The sequence below is a fragment of the Astyanax mexicanus genome, chromosome 7 (assembly GCF_023375975.1).
Source record: "Astyanax mexicanus isolate ESR-SI-001 chromosome 7, AstMex3_surface, whole genome shotgun sequence".
Lineage (NCBI taxonomy): Eukaryota > Metazoa > Chordata > Actinopteri > Characiformes > Acestrorhamphidae > Astyanax > Astyanax mexicanus.
In genome coordinates this window covers 56,274,550-56,300,472 of record NC_064414.1, presented here as the reverse complement: position 1 = coordinate 56,300,472, position 25,923 = coordinate 56,274,550, and the positions used below count along the sequence as shown (strand labels likewise).

Genomic DNA, 25,923 nt, shown 5'->3' with positions numbered 1-25,923 from the left:
TTGTATCCAAAAAACATAAAACCACGGCTGATCAAATCACGCAGAATTCAATGTGCACCTCAACTCTCCTGTTTCCACCAGAACTGTCCGTCACCACAATCAATTACTGTGCTCTAAAACCAGGTGTTTCACTTTCATACTCCAAACCCTGTATATAAAGAATGAAAGACTAGATTTCATTGAAACACAAACAGAATAAACTACTACCCAGAAAAATATTTTATTCCTTATGTATTGGTTTGATTTAATTTTTATTGCACAATAATTTAAGGCATCCTCTGTTTTAATAGTTCCTTGTTCTATATGTTTTTTTGTTTTTGTTTTTTTTTTAGGTTGAAGGCATAAAAATGTGATAACTGTGATGTCTGAAGTGATAAAAGAACAATTGTACATTGTAAATGTTAATTATTGGTAGTACACACTAAGATACAACAAAAAAAAGAAGTTAGACTGTTAATACAGATGATGATGTAATAGCTGTGATGTCACTGTCTCCCCACAGATCGAGGATGAGGATGATTTGGACGCTCGGGACCAGTTTGACGAGGATGAGGATGATGAAGAGGAGGATGATGAAGAATAGAGAGACTGATTTATCCAATTCATAGTGGGAGGGGCATTAAGGAGCATTGGGACCCTCACACACTACTAATGAGCTGTTAGAGCTGGAGGGGGCGGAGCTACAGAGGATCGTCTGCTTTTCTCTGTTTTTTTTTTTTGTTTTCTTTTCTTTTTGTTTTTAGCGTTTGTTTTATTTCGGCGGCGGCGTGTCTGATTCACCCGCCTTAATTCTACTGGACCCTTAAACGCTTCTTCTGATTTCTTTTTCTTCATCATCGTCTTCATCAGCTGCCACAGACCTGCACACCTGACGCACCTGCACACCTGACGCACCTGTGCACCTGACGCACACCACGCCCTGTTCTTATTCGTTTGTTGCCTGAACGTTGTTTTAAGACGAGCCTGAAACTTTGTTCTGTTTGAAGGAGCAAAAGCAGAGATGCCTGAAAATCCTATAAATATTAAAATGATGAATACATTAAAAAGAGCTCCAGTGGTGTTGGGTTTGGAGTTACAGTCATTTAAATCTGAATTTAACTGATTATTTTATGCATTTGTATCATAAATCCAATCTCATAAAACTGCAGACTTGGTTCTGATCATCAGGAGGATGTAGGTTCAGTGCCTGGTGATGCCACAGCCATCCGTCAGTGATCGGGAGATGCAGCGAGCATAACTCATCTCTCTCTCTCTCTCTCTCTCTCTCTCTCTATTTATTTCTGTCTCTCTTCATTTTTTCAATTCAAAGAAGCTTTATTGGCATGACCATAGTTAATTACAGTATAGCTAAAGCATTAAAATATTAATTGAAAAAAAAAGAACAACAATTGATGAGTTATCAACAATGCATACATAAACAGTTCACATATACATAAATAATTTGCTACGGTTAATTAGACATTAATAATCTGTCTGTGTCTGACAGTAGTTTGAGATGATGTGTGAAGCTACTTTTTCACAAATCTTGACCAGGAAGACCATGATAGCCTTCATCCTCCTGCACTGGTAGCATTGTGTGATGGGGTAGTTCTACCTCATAGTGAGGGAAGATGGGTTGAGCTTCTATTCATTTTCCTCATTATTCACATTTTACATGTTTAGAATAATTCTTCCCCTGCAGGGAAACTGAGCCAAACACAGAATCTCAGGAACAAGCGACAGGAAATCAGAAATAAGAATCAGTGATAGAAAATCTTAATCTTAATAAATAACTGGACATAATCTCAAAAACAGAGAACCTTAATCTCGACAACAGACGACTAACCTACAAATAATCCCAACAACAGAAAAATATTCTCAATACAGAGTCCTACAAATAATCTCACTATAACTTATTTTCACTGGAAATGTCAGTGGCCTGCATCTACCCATATTCTACTATTCTATATTAAAAGTAGATCTTGAAATGGGAAAAAAATAAAATGCTTTTAGGAACTGAGTTGTTATTCAAATCAAGACATCAGTTTAGAATTAAGACTCACATGTGATGCTGCAACTCCTCGATAATAAAATTCGGATTTCTGAATTTTAATTGTAGCTCTGTTGGTGGGTTTTTATGGTTCTGAGTTGGAACAGTCTATCAACAATGTTCAGGTGTGTGTGTGTGTGTGTATACGTGCTTTAAGGTGTGCCTTAAATTATAATAGCAGTATATATTCAGTATGAAAGTTCTAAAACGTTAAAAGGGCTAAAATTAAGATTGGCTCTTATTTAAACATTGATGAAAACTTACTGTGATTACTGAATACAGTCTGGTGAAATCAGCATCATGCTAAATAGTGTATATAAGTTACGATGTTTATTAACTCCAATAGCCTTATAGCTCTGAGAACTCATTGTTTAACCAAGATTTCCAATTATTTCTGTTATTTATAAAGTTGTGTATGGCTGTCTGTAGTCAATACTGATTGGGTCCACCAGGGGGAGCCCTCACCGTGCTGTACACTCACACCTATTCACTGATGTTGTTACTGTGTGTAAACTGTGTGCACTATTATACATCCTTAAAACTCTAACAAGACTCCTAGTATAAACGTTGAGATGGTCTTTAAATACCACCATATAATGAAGCCTTTAACCATTGAATAAACAATACCAAATAAAACATGAGCAGCATTATATACAGTCTGTGCAAAGGTTTACACACCCTACAGATTAGGGGTGGATATCAGAGGGCATCTCACAACACAATATTATCACAATACGCTGCCCATAAAAACAATTATATCACAATACTGTCATTCTGCGATTCTCAATATATCACAAGGGTCATTTATATTCTTATTAGAGGTGACATCTGCAAAGGAAGAGACGCAGAGAAGCCCACTGGGAATGGTCCTAGTCCTCCCTATGGCCAGTCCATCCCTGGACCCACCTCTACTACACAGGCATGCAGTATGTCGGAGGTGGTAAATCACAATATGTACCTAAAGAAGACCCTTTATCTTAAATCACAGCTTGTTAAAACGTTCTGTTGCTGCAAGTCTATTACAAACTTTTTATCTTTATTTATTCTATTAGTTTTATAACTAAATAAACAGTGAGTTCTCCTCACGGTCACACTTCAGGAAACATTAGCTCATTCTCATTACTAAGGCTGACTTTTTAAGTATTGAATTAATTTATAAATTTCACAATTAGTGTAAGAAGTTATTATATTTGTTTCTTTACAAAATTATAGTTTCTGTGGTCATTGTGCATATAATAAAAATATAATAATATGAGCAGATTAACAGGCAAAAAAAGGGAGGGATGAGAAGAAACAAAACCCTTAGAAAACAAAAACAACAAAATATACAAATGGAAAACAAAAGGGAGAGGAAAAAAAAGAAAATATATAGCAAAAAAGACAGATATTAAGGAACAACTACAAGGAAAGCAAGCAGAACAGCTGCGAAAAACAATAGAGAAACATATAAGTTGTACTGTATGTGGAAATAAATTGAGAGAAAAGAGATTTGGCTAGAGGTGTTAGTGGTGTGTCAATACATTATATTTAAGTTTTATATATAGTACAAGGCAAAAGTTTGAACACATCTTAAATTCACTGCATTGCAGTTTAATACAAAAGCCAACCAAACTATAAAAAAACTGAATGATTTAGTAAACAACCACCCAAAATAAAAACCCAAAATGTTTTATATTTTACATTCTTCAAGTTCTTGGCTGGATTTTCTCAGTCAGTTTTATGAGGTAGAGTCTCCTGGAATTCAGGCTTTCAGTTAACAGCTGTGCTGAACTCATCAAGAGTTAATTACTTGTTCATTTCTTGCCTCTTAATGTTGATGTTTGAGAGCATCAGTTAAAGTAAAGTAGTGAAGAGGTAGAGTTACAGGTATACAGTGAATAGTGAATATTTGAGTAATGTTCGAATCCAGGTTATGAGAAGCAACAACTACTCAACTAAATAAAGGAAAAAAAATGGTCGGTCAATCCGAAAAACATTTCTAAATCTTTGAAAGTATCCTCAAGTGCTTTAATTGCAAAGACCGTCAAAAATGTTATGATGAAACTGGCACTCATCAGTAAGTTGATAGTGGTTAATTCAGTACTGTGCAAAGGTTGTTGTTTGTTTGTTTGTTTATTGTTTACACTGCTGGTGTGGGTCAGTGTGACAGTGGATTATGGGTAATTATCTGTGTGATTATGTTGTGATGAATTCATAGTGGGTCCGAGGCACTGTACAACGGCGTGGGTTTGACATTTCATAGAATTAAACACAAACCCACTGACCACTGAACCCTATTGTACTGTGTGTGTGTGTGTGTGTGTGTTTGTGGATGGGAGGTCAGTGTGTAGGCCGAGGGGTCAGGCGGGCAGTTGTCCAGCAGTCTGTGTTGTTTACGCTGTTTATGCTGGACAGTGGGCTGCTGTGAGTCATCTCAACATACTATAAACAATCCCACCTCCTTTACTGGGATTGGCTGATGGACTGCGGAATAAGGAGCTACCACTATGGGCTGAATAGTCACCGGTTGGAATCCCAGGTCATGCAGCAGCCAGGGTCTGAGAGAGAGAGAGAGAGAGAGAGAGTACAGTAGGTCATGCTGCTTCTCCATCAGCAGCCGGAGTCTGAGAGAGAGAGAGAGAGAGAGAGAGAGAGAGAGAGTACAGTAGGTCATGCTGCTTCTCCATCAGCAGCCGGAGTCTGAGAGAGAGAGAGAGAGAGAGAGAGAGAGAGTACAGTAGGTCATGCTGCTTCTCCATCAGCAGCCGGAGTCTGAGAGAGAGAGAGAGAGAGAGAGAGAGAGTACAGTAGGTCATGCTGTTCCTCCATCAGCAGCCGGAGTCTGAGAGAGAGAGAGAGAGAGAGAGAGAGAGTACAGTAGGTCATGCTGTTTCTCCATCAGCAGCTGGAGTCTGAGAGAGAGAGAGTACAGTAGGTCATGCTGCTTCTCCATCAGCAGCCGGAGTCTGAGAGAGAGAGAGAGAGAGAGAGAGAGAGAGAGAGAGAGTACAGTAGGTCATGCTGTTTCTCCATCAGCAGCTGGAGTCTGAGAGAGAGAGAGTACAGTAGGTCATGCTGCTTCTCCATCAGCAGCCAAAGTCTGAGAGAGAGAGAGATAGAGTACAGTAGGTCATGCTGTTTCTACACCAGCAGCCAAAGTCTGAGAGAGAGAGAGAGAGAGAGAGAGTACAGTAGGTAATGCTGCTTCTCCATCAGCAGCCGGAGTCTGAGAGAGAGAGAGAGAGAGAGAGAGAGAGAGAGTACAGTAGGTCATGCTGTTTCTACATCAGCAGCTGGAGTCTGAGAGAGAGAGAGAGAGAGAGAGAGAGAGAGAGAGAGAGAGAGAGAGTACAGTAGGTCATGCTGCTTCTCCATCAGCAGCCGGAGTCTGAGAGAGAGAGAGAGAGAGAGAGAGAGTACAGTAGATCATGCTGTTTCTACATCAGCAGCTGGAGTCTGAGAGAGAGAGAGAGAGAGAGAGAGTACAGTAGGTCATGCTGCTTCTCCATCAGCAGCTGGAGTCTGAGAGAGAGAGAGAGAGAGAGAGAGAGAGTACAGTAGGTCATGCTGCTTCTCCATCAGCAGCCAGAGTCTGAGAGAGAGAGAGAGAGAGAGAGAGAGAGTACAGTAGGTCATGCTGTTTCTACATCAGCAGCTGGAGTCTGAGAGAGAGAGAGAGAGAGTACAGTAGGTCATGCTGCTTCTCCATCAGCAGCTGGAGTCTGAGAGAGAGAGAGAGAGAGAGAGAGAGAGAGAGAGAGAGAGAGAGAGAGAGTACAGTAGGTCATGCTGCTTCTCCATCAGCAGCCGGAGTCTGAGAGGGAGTACAATAGGCAATGCTTTATTTTTTTTTGCTGGATCTACCTCCCATTTCCATCTAGCTTATAAGGGTCAAATAGAATAAGTTAAATGGAGCAATTAAAATTAAACTGTAATTTTTTTTCTTCAATTTAAACATGTACATGGGTTTAAGGTTAGCAATTACATTTTGTTTAGTGAAACTTTTTTTAGAGGTTTAGACGTCTAGAAAATTTTACTCAGCACAGAAAACTTAGCATTTTCCTCCCATTTAACCAAGAGTTTAGTAAAATAGCTGTAAAAACAACAGTATAGCCCTAAAGATTAATCACAGAATAAAACATTTTATTAAAAATAAATAAATATTCAGTGTGCAGATCATTAAAGGTCTGATATAATCCTGTATAAAGTTATAAACTGTTATATTTTTTGTTAAAAATGAATTGTAATGGATTTTAATCTGTTGAAAGAATAAATCCATTTTAATTAAGTTTAATCTGTAACTGTTCTTCTAAAGAGTTCCAAAACTAACAGGATTACACAGTTAGCATCACACTAATTTTGTATATAATATTATTTTATAGTTTCGGAAAGTATTATTTTTTTAAAGATTGAAATCCAATAACACCATACAAAGTGTAATTTTGTTTTAAATAAAAGTTTAAATCTAATTCTTTAATAACTGAATGGTGTGGAAGTGCTCAGGTTCAGCGTTCTGTTAGCATTATTAGCTACATATTGCTAAAACCAATCATATCTTAATTTACTACATTTGTTATAGGGGAAACTATATTTTTTATATATAAAAATAAATGTAATGGACATTAATCTGTTCAAAGAAGATTTATCCAATAAATGAATCCATTAAAATGTTAATCCAAAAAAGTTGAATCTGTAATTGTTCTCACTGTACAATTCTGAAGAGTTCCAAAACTGACAGGATAGTAATTACTCAGTTTGCATCGTGCTAAATTTGTGGATATAATATTAGTTTACCGTTTGTGATTTTTTTACTACAAATATTTGAAAGAAAAGTTTAAAATCCAGTAACTTTATATATAAGTGTCATTTTTAAATAAAAAGTGTTTTGATGACTGAAAGGTGCTCAGATGCATTAGCACCATTCTGTTAGCATTATTAGCTACATAATGCTAGCACCAATTATATCTTAATTTACTATTTTTGGAGTGGAGGAACTATATTTTTTGTCAAAAATGAATTTAGAATTATAAAAATAAAAAGATAAACAAAAAATTATAAGAGTATTTATCCAGTTAATAAAGTCCATTATAATGAAATTTATTCTGTAATTGTTCTTAGTACTGTACCAATCTGAAAAGTTCCAAAACTGACAGGATTATACAGTTAGCATCATGCTAACTTGTGTATATAATATAATTTTACCATTGATGAAAGAGTTTAGATTTTTTTTAAAACTATAATTATCTAAATGAACAGATTAAAATCCAATAGCATCATACATGTTTTTTTTTTAATAAAAAAGTTTTTTATTTTCAAAACATTTTAAAGTCTATTTAAATCATTAGCACATTCTTTTTAGCATTGTTAGCTACATAACCCTAGCACCAAATGTGTCTTCAGGGCATTATGCTTGGACAAACTTTAATTAGTATTTAAAGTAAAGTTCGGTGGAATAAACAGCTTTAAATCCTAATATGATTTATGTCAGTGTAATAATTGCTATACTCCATTTGGGGTCACTGTTCTTAATAAAAAGGAAAAAATACCAACAAGCTTCTTACAGTTACTGTATTTTTTCCATGGACTCACATTAGTAGGTAAGACCTTTTATTTATTAATTTCTCTACATAAATACATTTATTTATTAAAAAAATAAGTAAATTAATGAATGAATTAATTGTAGCAACAAAGCTAGCCAAACGAAGCTAGCTAGCTAAGTTAGTGTATTTGTTTGTATCGAGTAGGTCGGATTTTTATTTTGTATTTTCTTTATTCATTTCTATTTTTGCCTTTTGTTTATGCCTCTATGTTGTATTGTGGTCGTAAAAATAAAACATACAGTCAGTTAGCATTGTGCTAATGTTGGTACATTTTATTAGATTAGCTTGTTGTAATACAGCTGACTGGCTGTTTTAGCTTAATATCTCAGGTGTGAACTGGCGTGTGTATTAGTGAGCTTGTGGATGTATTAGTGAATTATTAAATGTGTTAGTGTACTAGTGGACGTGTTAGTGAGCTGACAGATGTACTAGTGAACTAGTGAATGTGTTATTAAGCTGGGGGATATATAAGTGTACCAGTGAATGTATTAGTAAACTGGTTTGTATAGTAGTGAACTGGTAGATGTAATAGTGAATTGTTGGATGTATTAGTGAACTGGTGAATGTAGTATTAAATTAGTGGATGCATTGGTAAACTGGAGGATATATTAGTGTACTAGTGGATATGTTTGTGAACAAGTGGATGTGTTAGTGAGATGGAGGATATATTATTGTACTAGTGAATGTGTTAGTGAGCTGGTGGATGTACACTAGGGAGAACAGCAGGGGAATAGTGAACATTTCCTCTCGGCCTGTAGGGGAATCGAATCCTCGTAAGAAAGAAAACAGAGGGGTGCTTATAGTGCTTTTAAATTATCCAAAGGTTCTGAAAGTTAGTTTTTAGTGTTTCTGCTGTAAAGCTCACAGTAACTATACCTTAAACATGGCGCTCTGGTGACGTCACACACAGTGAAGCACGTGACTGACAGAGGCCGGTGTGTGTACTGTCTCTTTAAGGCAGGGCTCCGGGGGGAGGAGGAGCTGCTTGTTGGGAGGAGCCGCTGCTGCTCCGGGCTGCCTGACCGGGATCCGCCGCTGCTGCTGCTGGAGGAGGGAAAGAGGGAAGGAGGGAAGGAGGTACATGTGCGCCGCCCGCCGCTCGCTGCTCTCCCGGGTCTGTGTGTTTTTACTCTCCGCGGTTCCCCCGGGCTCGGTGCTGATGTGTTCCCGGTAGCGGGGCAGTAGACAGCGGGACACGGGCGCTGCAGAGCCGCGATAGGACCGTCCTTCACCTGCTGATCCACAGCCCGCAGGTCCGCTAGCAAGGTAGGAGCATCACCAGCACCAGCAGCACTGCAGCAACACACACACACTACACACTACACACACACTTACATATACACACACACAGACACACACACACACACACATACATTTACACACATTACACACACTGCACATCATACACCATACATACACCACACTTACACACAATTACATATAAACACACTGCACATCTTATTTACACACACTAAGAAATACAAATAACACATTACACACACACACTGCACTTCACACACTATACACACGCTACACATCACATTCAGACACTTTCACATATACACACACTTAAATAATCTCACACACTATACAGACACCACATTTACACACAGTTACATTCACACACACACACGCTATACACACATAATATACACACTTGCATACAAACATTACAAACACACACACTCACACACATTACACACTACACACTTCACACTTTCACATATACACACACCACTTAGATATACTCACACACTGCACATCACACACACTATACACACACCACACTCACATACAGGTACATATACACACACTATGCACACATTACCTACACACACACACACACACACACACACACACACACGCACTAATACCAGACTGTACACTGTTCACGATAAAGTGGCCAGTACAGACCAGAGCTCACCCACTATCCCAGCAGACCTGCAAATCACACACTCATACACACACACACAAACACACACTCTCATACACACACTTATTACACTCACAGGCCTGTCCCAGTACCATAGTTTTTGTATATGGTAAATGTTGAAATTCAGTTCAGTTGTCAAAATTGTCATTTTAATACCTTTACATGACACATAGTTATAATTATTGTCACTTAAAAATCTATATTTCTATCTATACTGTGAAGTTTCTTGTGTGAAGCTGGTTTGAGCTTTGAAAAGCTACATAGTGCTAAATTTCTATACCATGTTTAACAGAGATTTAAAAAACTAGAATACTTAGTGCTCTTTATTAATTTGTTTGTATATCATATTTTACCAAAACCATCCTATTGAATGGGAGTCCTGTGTGTTTAGTCTGTGTGTGTTTAGGCCTAGTCTGGCCATTCTGAGCCTCATTTGAGCTTAAAGTCAACATGCATTCACATCCAGTGTGTTGAGCAGGTCGGTTAGATTGAAGGTTAGATTGTTGTTGGAGATATTTGGTATTTTTAAAGCCTGTAGCCACTTATAGTAATGATCAGGTTGTCTGGCGGTCTGGTGTGGTTTTTATCTGATTAGGATTTGCATCTTATTTGAAAATAAAATGCAAATACTTTGGGATCCAGTAAGTTGATGTTCTACCCAGATCGTTTTAATCTAAACACAATAGTTTACCAAAACATATCCAACTGTGCAGTGTTTAATATTAACTAAGCAGTGTTTAATATTAAAACATTTTAATATTAATATTTCTACAATATCACCTGTTTCTGTGGGGTGTTTTAAAGACATTGATGGCCTTTTTCTTATGTACCATTGAAAGCATGGTTTAATGGGATGCACTGGATATTCAGTGAGTGAAAAAGCCAAATAATTTATGTGGAAAATGTTTTTGGTGATGCAGGCAAATAGGGTTGCAGCTATTGAATATTTTAGTAATTGAGTATTCTACTGAAAATTTCTTTGAGTAATCAAGTAAGCAGATAAAACATAAGACATTTAAATGTGAAAATCTGCTGATTTTGTAAATGATCATGTGATTTGTGAATCGGTTCCTGAATCATGTGCAAATTAGAATCAGTGATTCAAAACATTGTGTTGAAACGACTCAGAGCTCTCCTCAAACACTGGATTGTACTTCAGAAACTGGGTTTGTGCTGAAAACTGAGAAATAAAACAGTAAACCAGTTACAGGAAGTAACGGTGAAATACATTTTAAAGTTGCGCTTATTATTGAGTAAGAAGTCCACATAGTCTGATTTTTGTGTTTAATGTGAAGCCTTCACAAATGCGTTGTTCCACATTAAAAGTATTCAGTCTGAAATATTGAGGTGCTCAAATTACTTGTGAATTTGTTTCACCCCTACAATCAAATCACAAACAGTGTGGTGTGAGCTTTTTTTAATGCAGCTAAAGGGTTTAAAAAGACACAAAATTAATGAATACATGCAAAAAAAAAAAGTTTAGTATTTGAGTTTTGGACCTATGTTTATTTTATTCGGTTTCAGTCAAAATATTCATTTTAGTGCATCATTACTATTAAACACACAACTTCTAGCTGAGCCATTCTGATGTACGCTTATTTGTTTAATATCATATTTTACCAGATCAGTCCAGTTATATTGTAATTTATTGGGTTGAGCAGTGGATTATTCTACTTTATGATTTATTTTTTTTAAATCTCAGTATCTGAACACACTCCCAGCCTGAGCACACAACCTTACTGTAAACAGGTTTTATTAAAGTGTGTGTGTGTGTGTGTGTGTGTTTTATTGCTACACTTTGGCCTTATTATCACACACCTAAGCCAAACAAATAATGGAGTCCAGTAAAGCAGGTCAGATACAGCCAGGTCAGCTCAGTACAGTGTGTGCAAGAGGAGTGTGTGTGCGCGAGAGTGTGTGCGCGAGAGTGTGTGTGCGCGAGAGAGTGTGTGCGCGAGAGAGTGTGTGCGCGAGAGAGTGTGTGTGTGTGCGCGAGAGAGTGTGTGTGTGTGCGCGAGAGAGTGTGTGTGTGTGCGCGAGAGAGTGTGTGTGTGTGCGCGAGAGTGAGAGTGTGTGTGTGTGCACGAGAGTGAGAGTGTGTGTGTGTGCGAGAGTGTGTGTGTGTGCGAGAGTGTGTGTGTGCGAGAGTGTGTGTGTGTGTGTGTGTGTGTGCGAGAGAGTGTGTGTGAGAGTGTGTGTGCGTGCGTAAGAGTGTGTGTGTGTGTGCGCGAGAGTGTGTGCGCGAGAGTGTGTGCGACGCCTGATTTCTTCTGAAATCAAGGGTATCAAATGTAGTTTACGCTGCTTTTGTTGGAGTAACTGTCTCTAATACCCAGAGAATACTTTCTACTCGTTTTTGGACTCACAGAATTGCTGTGAACTCACAGAATTTGGTTGCATTCAGCCACAAGATCAAAAGTTAATGTCACGAAATTGGATGATCATCTTTCCCAACTCGCCAACTCATCTCATCCATTCATCCACTTCTTCTTCCTCAGGGACTAGATAAGCTTTGTGTGCATTTGCACATCTGTAACAGCAATGGGTGCAACTCACAGTAATTGAATGTGTTCATTAGCAGGGATGTTTATAAATATTTGGACATGTTGTCCAGTTTTGAATCAGTCAGGGATCTCTGTGGTTCTCTGAAAGCCTATCATAGACATTCATCAGCGGCAGATTTTACAGCTGATTCATCACAATTCAGCCGAACCTTATCTCACCTGTGTCTCACCTGCAGCTCAGTTTTATCTCACCTGCAGCTCACCTATATCTCAGCCTTATCTCGTCTGTATCTCACCTTTATCTTGCATGATGTCTGGCTGATGTTCACCGCTCAGTAAGAACAGGTGTGATGTATTGTTTTCAGTACCTGTGTTTACAGGTGTAGCAGCAGTACCTGCAGCACTGTGGGTTTGGGTCCCAGCTGTGCTGTGTAGTGTACCTGACTCTGAGGCAGCTGAGTTCTGCTCTCTGATTGGTCCGTGGGGAGGAAGCAGTAGAGAATATCAGATGGCTCCTGCTCCCTATACAGTGCACCATGTGCTAATATAAATAAGAGCTTCAATATACACTCTTTAGCAATCAAGCATAATATTATGACCAGCTTCTTGTTTCTGTGTCCGTTATGAATTATATCAGTTCCCTTAATCATATATTTTAATCTGTAGTTGTATAATATAATAATTCCAGTCTGTAGTTGTGTTTGTGTTTTTCTGTACACTTTATTATTCTCCTCCTAATTTTCACCTGGTCAATGGTGGTGGTGTATGAGGTGTTAGTGTGTGTTGAGCTGGTGGTACAGTGAGTGGATCAGATACTGCAGCAGTGCTGCTGGAGTGTTTAAACACTGTGTTTAATCTCTCACTCTTCTCCACTCTACTACACACTCCCACCTAGAGCTGGGCGATTAATCGATTTTATCGATTAATTCGAATTTACAGTTAAGGACAATGTGTTTTAATGAAAATCGATTTTCTCTGAGTTTTAATTTCCAGTGAGCTTAGCCCCTCCCTCCGGTGCGCGCCTATTTTAAAGCTTTGTTTTGCAAGTCAAGCCCAAATGGGGAAAAGTATTTACTTAATAGCACAATAAATTGCACTAGTTTTCTCTTTTGTCAGTTTTTATCAAAAAAGGCACCATTTTGTTTATTTGTTTGAGGGTGTATTTTACCACCTAAACTATGTGGTAAAAGCTTTCTAAAAGTTGCTAGATGTTCTCACTCTTTACAATAATTTTTGCTTGATTCTGGTTGCACTTTAACCACAAAGGGGACATTTAAGTGAAAACAAAATACATAAAAAACTTGTTTTAAACCATTTCTTCATCATCTGTAGTTAGATTTTTAGTAGGTGGAAAAAATCGATCAAAATCAAAAACCGGATTAAAAAAAAAAAAAAAAAGTTTATACTTTGCAAGGGTATCAAAGCAAACATGTAGCAACTTAGCCACCTTAAATCGCATAGCAACAGCCTCATGTAGCGCTGCATGTAGCTAACAGCCCCATAATTAGCACTAAACCACCTTACAACATCCTAACCAAAATGTGGCACACACTGGTAAATGCTTAGCAACAGCATAGCATCCGCTTTTGGCAGCATTTCAGCTACACAGGATACTTAGAGGAACCATCTGTAATATCACAGCAACCACTTAACAACAGCAGAGAACAACAGAGCTACTGCCTACCAACCATGCTTTTGTTTCTTGCTGTTGTTGTTGTTGGTATTATTATTATTATTATTATTATTATTATTATTAATGAAGTGCTCAGTGAATGAGAGGAACACCTGCTCAGGTAAAGTTGTGGTAGAGAAGTGAGACTAGAGCTGTTGCCAGGTGTCGAAGTCCTGAGGGTGCGGCTGAGTGAAAGGAGGCGTGGCCTGAGTAAATATGCCCTTAGACCCTGACCTCTGCCAGGCCTTCAGTTCCTCCACCTCCTCCTCCTCTTCCTGGGTCTGTCTGATCCCTCTGAGAAGTTCCTCTCTCACTGAACTGAGACTCGTGAGGAGAACCTTCTTAAAACATGAAGAACCCAGACTCAGGTGTGGTCACGCGAGGGTACTGTAATATAGCGCACTGTACTGTAATAAGCTACGTAGGTCTGCATAGAGAAACACCTTCTTAATCCAGAGCAGCTGCTGGTTTGGAGGAGCTCCTGCACTGTGCAATGCTGAGCATCTCTAAAGCTCTGTTCCTCACCGCTCTAGTGTTTATATCCAATGAAAATACTAAAAAAATGAAGCTTTAGTGAAACTACATGCAGAAAACAGATAAATGGAATTATGCAATCAATCCACGGTTCAGGTGGAGTTCTTGTGTGTGAAAACAAACCAACAATAATAAGCTCCTCCCCCAAAACCAGCCCAGAACCCGTCGTTGGTTGAATGCTTGATTTCATTGGGGAACCAACTGAGCTATTAATAGAGACAAGTCTCTCACACACTCTCTCTTTTCTCGCTGTTGCTCACTTCTTTCTCTCTTTTCTCTGTCTTTTTAATGTCTTCTCTTTCTCACTCTTCTCTCTCATGCTGTCTTTCCTCTTGCTCTCTTTTCTCTCTCTCTCTTTTCTTTTCCTCTCTGTCTGTCTCTCACACACTCTCTCTTTTCTCTCTGTTGCTCTCTTCTTTCTCTATTCTCTTCTTTCAAAACTTTGATCTCTCTTCTCTCATGCTGTCTTTCTCTTTTGCTCTTTCCTCTCTTGCTCTCTCTTTTCTCTTTCTTTCTTTTTTCTTTCTCTATCTCTCCCATGTGCTCACTTTTCTCTCTTTTTTTCTCCCTTTTCTCCGTCTTTCTAATCTCTGGTCTCTCCTCTCTTATTCTCTTTTCTCTCTCTTTTCCCTCTCTTCCTTTCTCTTTTATCTCTCACTCTCTTTTCTCTGTCTTGCTCTTTTCTTATCTCTCCCGCTCATTTTCTCTCTTGCTTTTTCCTCTCTTGCTCTCTTTTCTTTCTCTTGTTTTCTCTTTTCATCCTCTCTGTTTCTCTTTTCTCTCTTTCTTATTTCTCTCTCTTCTCCTTCATGCTCATTCTCTTTTGCTTTTGCTCTGTTTTTCTCTCTTGCTCTCTTATCTCTCATGCTGTTTATTTCTCTCTTGCTTTTCCTATCTCATTTCTTGTTTCTCACACACTTTTTTCTCCCTCTTGCTCATCTCTCTCTCTCTCTCTCTCTCTCTCAGTTTCACTGCACTGTTCCTGAGTCAGCAGGGCTCATTATATCTGCATGGTTCTGGTGATCATTATTTCTTCAGTGCTGTCGGAGAGACTCGGGGTTATTTCCAGCAGCCTGAGCATCTTCCTGTTCAAACCTCTCGATTTTATTCTCTTACTCTTTATAGACGAATATTTATGGACACCAGCTAAATCACTGACACGGATGCGCAAATGCAGTCACCACTGAACCTGTTTGGGTTGAGTTGAGGCTAAAAATTGAAGCTTTAGGAAGAACTGGATGTTTGCTGATGCCTTTTTTGGGAGTGTTAAATGAATTTGGTGATTAGTTGATTTAAACGTTGATTGGAAGTTTATTTTGGGTAAAGCATTTGGGATGAGTTGAGGCTTCATTGGGTCTTTTTGAACATTAACCTCAACTCATCCCAAAAACTCATTCCAAGACATTAAATGAAGCCTAAACTTATCCCAGAAACATTTAATGATGCTCAAAACCATTCTGAAAAGGTTCAGTTAACATCAGCTCATTTCAAAAAACTAATTCCAAGACACTTCAGAATTAATTACATATATATATATATATATAGTTATCTTTTTTTTATCTTTTTTATATTTTTATTTTGGAAGTGTATAGCAACACAAGTTACAAAGCAATCAATATTTCCATTTTTTACATTTATGAACAATTTCTCACTCAACTCAACTTTATTTAGCACAATTTCCCATTATTATACTCCACCCACCCAGTTATCTCCCTCAATCCTACACAGAGTACCCCTTAACAGGTCCACACTCCACCCCAATAAATAAATTATATATTGAACAATAACATAATTAAATTAAATGAGTAAATAAACAATAAAAAAATAAATATTTAATTAAAAGGGGAGTAAGTAAATCACTGAAGATGGATTATTCAATGTCTGTTATAGATTTGATGTTGATTATATTGCTTAAATTTGGTGCCCAAATACTTTAAATAGGATTTTTTTTTCTGGAGCCCCTAAGGGAATATTTAATTTTTGCATTAAGTCTCTAAGCCACACAGAAACTTTTCGAGGGTGTTTTGAGTTCCAGTATAATAGAATTCTACTGGGAGCAAAAAGGGTTGTAAAGGCTGTGATTGGTTGTTCTGTGATATGGCAGTAAGTGGATTAGGCTGGAGATCTACAGGGCCATCTCAAAAACTTCAAGAATATTCAAGATATTTAAGAATATCTGTAAAAAGTTACTTTATTTCAGTAATTCAGTTCAAAATATGAAACTCATCTATAATATAGATGTATTAAACACAGTGGTCTATTTTAATCGTTTATTTCTTTTATTGTTGATGATTATGAAGATTACAGACAATGAAAACCCAAAAATCAGTGTATCAGAAAATTTGAATATTATATGAAATGTACTGATGATCAGTGATGGTTTGGAGAGTCATGTCAGTCATCTGCTGGTGTTGATCCACTGTGTTTTATTATCAAGTCTAAAGTCAGTGCAGTTTTGTTTTCCCACAAAATCTTACAGCACTTCATATCTTACAGCTTCCCTCTGCTGAAAACAACTTTTATAGAGATGCAGATTTCATTTTCCAGCAGGACTTGGCACACTGCCCACACTGCTCCAAAAGTACCAATTGGTCTTATAATATAATATTCTTATTTTCTGAGACGCTGATTTTTGGGATTGCATTGGCTTCATAATCATCAATAATAAAATAAATAAACTCTTAAAATAGATCACCCTGTGTTTAATACACCTATATAAGATATGAGTTTCAAATTTTACACAACTGAATTACAGAAATAAATAAACTTTTCAAAGATTTTCTCTTATTTTTTTAAGCTTGCCCTGTATATAGGCTGGAGATCTATATTAAGAGAGTCTGTTAAAAATTGAAAAATTGAAAACCAATAGGTGGCTACAACAGGGCATCATTAAATGTCTTTGGAAAGAGTTGGAACTTCATTGAACAGCTTTGGTATTAAGTAATAAATCTCGAGATAGAACTTGTTGGAGATGTTATCTGTAGGAGATGTTTGAGCGGTGTACGAACGTCCTGTAGAGATAACGTAATTCCTGATTGTGTGTTGGATGTGATCTGTGTTGGTGCACGTTTTAGTGAATAATCTCTGGGAGTTGTGGTGACCTCACTCGTGCTGGATCCGCTGGGTGAGTGTGGGATGATGTATTGTGTCTCGGCTGCCCTGAGGGCAGACTGCAGCGAGGTGAGCCAATCACCTGGACGGGTTTTAGTACCAAAACCGTGATTCATCTCTGGGCTGTGGAGGATCAGCGCTCGCACTCGTACAGGTAGTAATGAGGGGTCTGGATTTCTCCACCATGAATCATAATCAGGGTGTATTTGGTGGAGCAGCTGCTGGAGCATGTTACGGAACAGTAGGAGCGTTACTCTTCGGATAGGAACGCTGCCTGTTTTTAATATATTTTTAATATTTGACTACTTTTCGGAAAAATTAGTCTCTTATCTTGATTTAATCCAGTGGATCATGGTCGATTCTTGCTTATATTTTAACGGACAAGGTATCAGCTACTGTGTTTAACCTTGATACAGTAACAATCCTTTGTTTTTACCGCTGTGTTCCAGCAAAGCGCCCTTTGGTGTCCTCTAGACTTCATTAACAACTCAGTTCTCAGATGGTGACAGAACAGTTTAGATGCTGCAGTGTGGAATAGTGCTGGGCAATTTTTTTAATGATTAATTTGGTTAATTTAAATTACAGTTTTAATGCGATTTTCAAAATGGTGTAATCGCGATTTTACAGACATCACTACTCATTTCTGAAGTGTTTATCCATCTTACCATGGTTACCGGCATTTCCAGCTCTGTTCCAGCACTTTCGCCACAAACAGCCAGTGGGATAAAGCACGTATTTAGCTACCTACCGCTTCTAAAAACTGCAAATATTATTTTAGTCCATATTTAGTCCATAATCATACTGTACTGAAACATCAGAGAGAATTTTGTGATGTGATATTTGTGGTTATATTGTTCTTACTTTTTTTTGAGATGGTTTGAATGATGAAGGACTAGAGGATGATGAAGAGTGTAAACTGTGCAGCAGCAGATTCAGATCTTCTGTCTCTGACTTTATACTCTATACTTTATCTACACGGTGTTTCAGATGTAGGTAGAAGTAAGTAATAGAGCAGTAGATTATCATACAAAATAGTGTCTTTTTTTACTATAAGGCACACTTTAAAATCCTTTAATTTTCCCAAAAATCATCAGTGTGCTCATGTATGAGTTGTACCCGGTTGTAAGGAGCAGTAAAGCTACTCCGATGAATATAATATAAGTATGAATATAAGTATAAGAAATTTAGCGCTGCTAACCGTGGCTAGCACTCATCCTAGGACAAAATACTGAAAATCTAAGCTTTCTGTAAATAAATAAAAGCTCTTTCCTCACCCAAATAAACAGTTGTCAGGAAATAAACCTGTGCAGATTAACATCTAGCACTTGTTTAACTAAATATATATATATGTTTTTTTTAAGAATTACAGTTTTGTTTACCTAGCTGCTTTCCCCAGCTTCCCCCTTCAATACTGGCATCCTTATTAGTGTTGCTTAATGCGCTTTTTATAATCAGGTGTGCCTTATAGTCCAACACATACGGTTATATACACAGGCATATACTCTAATATATGGTTGGACCACCTTTAACTTTGATTGCAGCAATTTATTTTAATCCAGTGTTGCGTTAATTTATACATTTTTTACCCAGATCTTGCAGCAGCATAGATGATGGTAGAGTCTGACCAACCGCTGCACAAAGCAGCTCTTCTCCATCCAGCACATCCCAAAGATTCTCAATGAGGTTAAGATCTGGACTCTGTGGTGAACTCTCTCTCAATCCATGTGTGAAAATGATAAATGATGATCTCATGCTCCCTGAACCCTGAACTCTTTCACAATTCCAGCTCCATCAATCCTGACACTGTTTATCTTGGAAAAATTAATCCATTGATGGAAGAATAAGCTGATCTATATTCAGTATATTCAGGTAGAGTCAGCTGACCTCATTCTTTCAGCACATACTGTTGCTGAACCAAAACCTGCAGACCAACTGCAGCATCAACCAACCAACCCCACATCATTTACTTACTTACATCCAGGTGGAGACTTTTATTATTATTGGCCAGGCAGTGTATTTACACACTGCTGCTGTTTACAACTGTTCTTTAGAGCTATACTGAATTGTGCTGCAGTGAAAGCAGTAGAACAGGTCTCTGCTCTGAAAGGCAACAATCAGCAACCAAAACCACCAGCAGATATTAATCTGATCTGTGGTCTGGAAATGATGAGTGTGATGATTTGTGTGGGAATTCTCATAAATGTCATTAATTGCAGTCATCAGGGTCCTCATTCTCTCTTTCTTCACCCATAATAATGATATTGTTACTGGATAGTGCTGGGCGATAAAACGATATCGATAGTTATCGAGGAAACTATATATCGCGATAAGTCGGGGCGAGAAATTCGATAAACTAAATTTTCTATTTCCCGTTTAAGTAGCGTTGTGAAAAGGCGCAGCACGAGACCAGGCAGCACGCTGAACTGCTGCTCAGCCCAGTACAACCCCTCCCCTCCCCTCTCCACCATCCCCCTCCGCCCCACCCCCCGAGCCCCTCCACTCTGAACTCCTCACATAGCGGCTCCTTCTCTCCCATTTACTGGATAAACTTCATTTATACTATTCAGCGGCGCTACACTGGAAAACTCACCTTTTAAATATGAGGCATGCGTCTCCAAGATATTTAGAGAGGTGAGCTTGTTCAGATTTCTGAAGGCAGGTAAACGCTGCTCTGTTTGCTGCTAGTTAGATTAGCTTGTCTCCAGTTTAAAGTTAGCGATGTTTAGGTGTAAAAGGGATCTGTGCAATCTGTCATCATTAGCTAAGATGCTTTCACTGCTTTTTACATTCTAATAAACTAATGGGTAACGCACGTTAGCCGTGTTAATCCACGTTTCGTGTAAATTAAGGTTAACTTCAGCACGAGTGAGGGGTTAGTATATAAACACACAGAAAGGAAGCACTTTCCATCTTTTTTCCTGTTTCTGTTAGAAAACCCTGAGGGCAGCATTCTCCTCTGTCTTTGTGTTTTATAGTTTTTAACAGATAGAGAGTCTGTTATGCTGGATATTTTACTAAATACAGAAGATTATATAATCTGTCTAGCTGTATTTGAACTGAGCTAAACATTGCTGTTACTGAACTGGAGTTTTAAATACACTTAAGTAATGTAAGTCTAGTCTACTGAAAGCCAGTAATGTTAGTATAAATCTGTACTGCAGTAGAAGTGGATCATTTCAGAAACTTGACTTTATTCCTCCCACCTCCATTATAGGCCACTTTTTTTTTTAAATATTTAAATGTTAGCTTAATTTAAATGAAAAAAAAACTAAAGGCTCTTATTTAAAAAAAAACATAAGCAGTAAATTATCTAAAATTACAACAAATAGAAAATAGAAAAACAGTAAAACATATGTAATACATACTTTTTATATGACCAAAATTAAACTAGACTGAAATCTGACTAAAACTAATAATATCCGATAGACTAAAATGTAACTAAAACTATTATACATTTTAGTGAAAAGACTAAGACTGTATCAAAATCACCTGTCAAAATGAACACTGTGATATACTCTTGTATTTTGCTTTATGTAGTTGCCTGCATTCAGGGAGGGGAATGATCTTTTGATTAAATATAATTTTATAAAAATAAATAAAGTGTTATTGCAATTTAAATTAAACAGACATATAATGTAAAGGGTCTTACATATTTTTTAGTTTATATATTTGTCCCCTTTTTAAAATTAATTTAAAAGCTGTACCCACCTGGCAAGATGTTAACATCCTAGTGTCTGTCCACAAGGCTCTGAGCCTGCTAGTGATTTTGTCCATAACTCCCTTATTCTGTCACTTCTGAGTAAAAATAGAAACCTTTAAGTGTAACAGAAAGTGATTTGATTTATATCGTGATACATATCGATATCGGCTGATATGAAAAACTATATCGTAATAAGATTTTTTTCCATATCGCCCAGCCCTATTACTGGAATAATGATATAGCAGAGCCACAGTTACCAGTTCACTGCCTATCTAATCTGCTTCTGCCGGTAGGAGTCACCAGGGCTGATGGGGATGTCAAGTCACATGATCTGTGAATAGAGAAAATTTAAATATTCAGTTTAAAAGACACAGTAAAGAAAATTAACTTACCTACAGAAAACTGAGGGGGTTAAATGGAAGTGACTGTACAATCCATTAAGAACATTGCTATTATCAGACAGTCGCAATAAAACTTACTTTATTGAACATTTTTATAATGCTTTTAACAAAATACATGTCTTAGGCCTGAGCTGAATTTTCATTGAATGTCTTTATAATGAGTTAAGGCTGTATTGAACATTTTAAGAATAGTTTTACCATCAATAAATGTCTTGGACCCGAGTTGAAGCTCTATTGAGAGTCTTTGATGTGAGTTGGGATCATTTAAAGAGCCTCTAAGCCTTAAATCATATTATTTTTAATTTAATAGCTGAAATGTGTTCCACTGAAGTCATTACTTATACCAAACATCCTGCTTGAAAGTGTTCCTATTTCCTAACTATGAAAAAACACTTTTATTGTGGTCATTTCTGCCTCTGCATCGTCCCCCACGGGTCCAACTGTGCTATAGGCGAGGATAATGTTTCTGTGCAATTTTGCCCCACCCCTAAACCCATACATCATATCCTTTTTTTATTGCATTTTTCAAATTTGAGCTAAAGGTGGAGTCAGTTGAAATTAGGGGATTTAGTTAAACCTTTAAGGCTTCGTTAAACCTTTTTAAAATGGATTTGAGCATCAATAAATGTTATGGGCCTGAGTTGAGGCCCAATTGAATGGCTTTGAGATATATGTTTATATTCATATATAAATAATAATAATTATTTTTTTCATTATCTGACAGTTGTAAAACTTACAGCTAGGCTGAGCGCCGCCATCCTGTGTTTTTTTTTAAACTGACATGAATAAATGAGCTATTTTGCCCTGTTTAAATACATGGGTATACATATTACCATCATATCACACAACCCTAAAGTATATCCCCTTGCTTCCAGTATCGCAGTATTATTGTAACCCCTGTATCGTGCCAGGACACAGCCCTGTTTTCTTTATTTCTGTTTGTATTTATTGTGTTTCTGCTACTGTGAGAGACCTGCCGCCTACGTTCCTCACTCACCTGGATACCTGCGTTACTGTGATGTGATGGAATGATTTGATGGATACGTGATGAATAAAACCATGTGCTGGCTGAACACGCCTGGATGAGCTTTCACAAGAAAACAGAGTTTCCAAACCCTGAGAGTGTAGCTTTGGTTTTGGGCCAAACCAGAGTTCATGAAGAAATAAGTCTGAACAGATTCCAAACGCAGAGACACACCGAGGATAAACAGAAAGAGAGAGAGAGAGAGAGAGATGGAGAGATATTGAGATATTATTAAACTCTATGCTGATCCTGTTCTACCTGTACATAATCTCCACTCTGCTACGATTCCCCTGAAAATCCCTTTATCTCCTTCCTCATAAACTGTTGAGCAATTCCACAGGTACGGTCTTGCTCCTCAGACTGAGCTGAGTCCTCTCTAAACTCCTCATATCCTGCTGTTACTGCTGCTCTGTTTCCCTCTGACGATGCCAGATCACAAAATCAGATCACGCAGATCTCAACCATAGATGGTGTTTAATTCCCTTCTGTTCTCTCCACCTTATTCTACATTCTACATACAGGGAGCGGCATGTGTGTTTACTTTGTGTTAAAACTTCCTGTGCAGCAGTCGATCCATTGATGTGTATATACAGCTCTGTAAAAAAATAAGACACTTAAAAAAATGATGAGTTTCTTTGATTTTATCAAATGTAAAACCTCTGGAATATAATCAAGAGGAAGATGGATGATCACAAACCATCAAACCACCAAACTGAACTGCTTGAATTTTTGCACCAGGAGTAAAGCAGCATAAAGTTATCCAAAAGCAGTGTGTAAGACTGGTGGAGGAGAACATGATGTCAAGATGCATGAATAAAAAAAACTGTGATTAAAAACCAACCAGGATTATTCCACCAAATATTGAAATAATTTCTAAACCCTTAAAATCTCTTTATGAATATGAACTTGTTTTCTTTGCATCATTTGAGGTCTGAAAGCTCTGCATCTTTTTTGTTATTTCAGACATTTCTCATTTTCTGTAAATAAATGCTCTAAATGGCGATATTTTTATTAGGAATTTAGGAGAAATGTCTGTAATAAGTCTGTAGTTTATAGAATAAAAAAACAATGTTCATTTTACTCAAACATAAACCTATAAATAGTAAAATCAGAGAAACTGATTCAGAAACTGAAGTGATCTCTTCATTTTACCAGAGCTGTATGTAAGGCATACAGTAATAATAATCATACAGAATGAGTAAAATAATATACTCAGTTAGTTAAAAGGAAGTCTGTTTGTTGACGCTGTGAAGGAGCTCCAGCAGCTCATTTACGGGAACAGCAATGTTATTTTATTTACTATTCTGTTTATTGTTGATGTAAAAGTTGGGTTTGTGCTGCTGTGTGTTCATGTGTGTGTAATAAGTGGGGGCGTACACTCGGCTCGGCACGGCGCCTGTGTTGCCGAGATAGCGATGAACGTCTGACTGTTGGCGTCTGTCTAGGTTGTATTCAGTCAGTGGAGCTCCTGTGTTTTCTGTTACCAAGATAAACAAGATAAAACTCCAGAAATGTACCTGAACACACCTCATTTCCAGAACACCACGCCCATCAGTGTAGATATATTCAGAAGCTCTGCTGCTGTTTAAACCAGACAGGAGGAAGGAGTGAATATAGACTGTTAGCGAGGTGTAAGATAGCGGTAAGCATCACTATAGGGCTTGCACAGGATTTTGTAACGTTTCAGATTATTCACTGGACCTGAAGAGCAAAAATAAATAGAAAGGAAACTGGGGATGTTTTAAGTTTTTAAGTTTTGACTGGCAGTGTGTCTCCCAGCACTGGTAACTTAGTGTGGTAGATGGTTCTGGATACTGGGAGGACTGGGGATGATTAAACTGGGGGGTGGATGGGGGTCAGTCAGTGGTTTGGGTCAGCAGTGGGACGTCAGTGGGCTTTCTGACCGTTACTAACCGTTACTGACCGAGTGTGGGAGTTTTTGTTGCGTAAGTGCAGGGTCATCTGCATGTGACACACACACACACACACACACAATGACAGACTGTCACAGCCATACACACACTCTGTGGCTGTGACGGGACGTATCAGTGCAGTGTGTGTTAATCCTGTGTGAGTTTTTGTGACGGTGGTGAAAGATGGTTAATGTGTGTTAATGAAACAGCTTAATAATAGTGCTGGACAGGGATGTGACATAAATATATTTATGTCATTTATGTATTCCTTTATTCCGGTCAATATGATATAATTCATATATATATATAATAATCAGTATGAACAGTGAACAATATGAACTGTCTGTAGTGTATGTAAAAACACACTGACAGAACAGGGGGAAATTATAAAAATATTATTACTATTATTACTATTATTTTCATGATGCACAGTATTTATTGCAATATTTTGACGCAGATAAAATGCATTAGCAGTAGCAGAACATGATAGAAAATAGAAAATGCTTTTTTTAAAACTCTTTCCTGTACAGTACAGTAATTATTATTCAGTTTTTGTGCTCATCGTACAATTAAACAGGATTTGTTTATACTCAGTGATCCTCAAGCACTTATGATAAACTCAATATGCATATTAAAGTGTATGTCGCTAAAATTAAAATAGTAATTACCACAATATGATTAAAATATTTTTATTTTTTTAACCTATTAGACTTTTTTAACATGTTAGTTTATTAAATCAGGTGTGCTGCTGGTGAAATTGAACACATGCACTGTGTGTCTAGTTAGTACAGTGTTAGTGCACTTAGTAATTTGGTTTGTTAGCGTGTTTGTTAGCGTTTTGTGTGTGTGTGTGTTTGTGTGTGTTTGTTTGTGTGTGTTTGTGTGTGTGTGTGGTTGTGTGTGTTTGTGTGTGTGTTTGTGTGTGTTTGTGTGTGTTTGTGTGTGTGTTTGTGTGTGTGTTTGTGTGTTTGTTAGCGTTTTGTGTGTGTGTGTGTTTGTGTGTGTTTGTTTGTGTGTGTTTGTGTGTGTGGTTGTGTGTGTTTGTGTGTGTTTGTGTGTGTTTGTGTGTGTGTTTGTGTGTGTGTGTGTGTGTGTGTGTGTTTGTGTGTGTTTGTGTGTGTGTGTGTGTGTTTGTGTGTGTGTGTGTGTGTGTGTGTTTGTGTGTGTGTGTGTTTGTGTGTGTTTGTGTGTGTGTTTGTGTGTTTGTTAGCGTTTTGTGTGTGTGTGTGTTTGTGTGTGTTTGTTTGTGTGTGTTTGTGTGTGTGTGTGTGGTTGTGTGTGTTTGTGTGTGTTTGTGTGTGTTTGTGTGTGTGTTTGTGTGTGTTTGTGTGTGTGTGTGTGTTTGTGTGTGTTTGTGTGTGTGTGTGTGTGTTTGTGTGTGTGTGTGTGTGTGTGTGTTTGTGTGTGTGTGTGTGTTTGTGTGTGTTTGTGTGTGTGTGTGTGTTTGTGTGTGTTTGTGTGTGTTTGTGTGTGTGTGTGTTTGTGTGTGTGTGTGTGTTTGTGTGTGTTTGTGTGTGTGTTTG

General features: G+C 37.7%; 2 protein-coding genes across 11 annotated transcripts in view; both read left to right on the top strand.

Annotated features, from left to right (window-relative positions):
• The window catches only part of uso1 (USO1 vesicle transport factor), a 39,542-nt gene extending 38,494 nt beyond the window's left edge, over positions 1 to 1,048 (top strand). For all 10 annotated transcript variants that reach the window (XM_049481339.1, XM_049481348.1, XM_049481347.1 and 7 more), the window contains one exon: positions 503 to 1,048. In XM_049481339.1, coding sequence (XP_049337296.1) covers positions 503 to 583 — 81 coding nt within the window. In that variant the 3' untranslated portion in view covers positions 584 to 1,048. The remainder of the gene's footprint in view (positions 1 to 502) is intronic.
• A 7,578-nt stretch (positions 1,049 to 8,626) lies between these two features.
• Positions 8,627 to 25,923, top strand: part of coro2aa (coronin 2Aa) — a 65,345-nt gene continuing 48,048 nt past the window's right edge. Inside the window, exon 1 of the mRNA XM_022666789.2 lies at positions 8,627 to 8,874. The gene's annotated coding sequence lies outside the window, so the exon portion shown is untranslated. The remainder of the gene's footprint in view (positions 8,875 to 25,923) is intronic.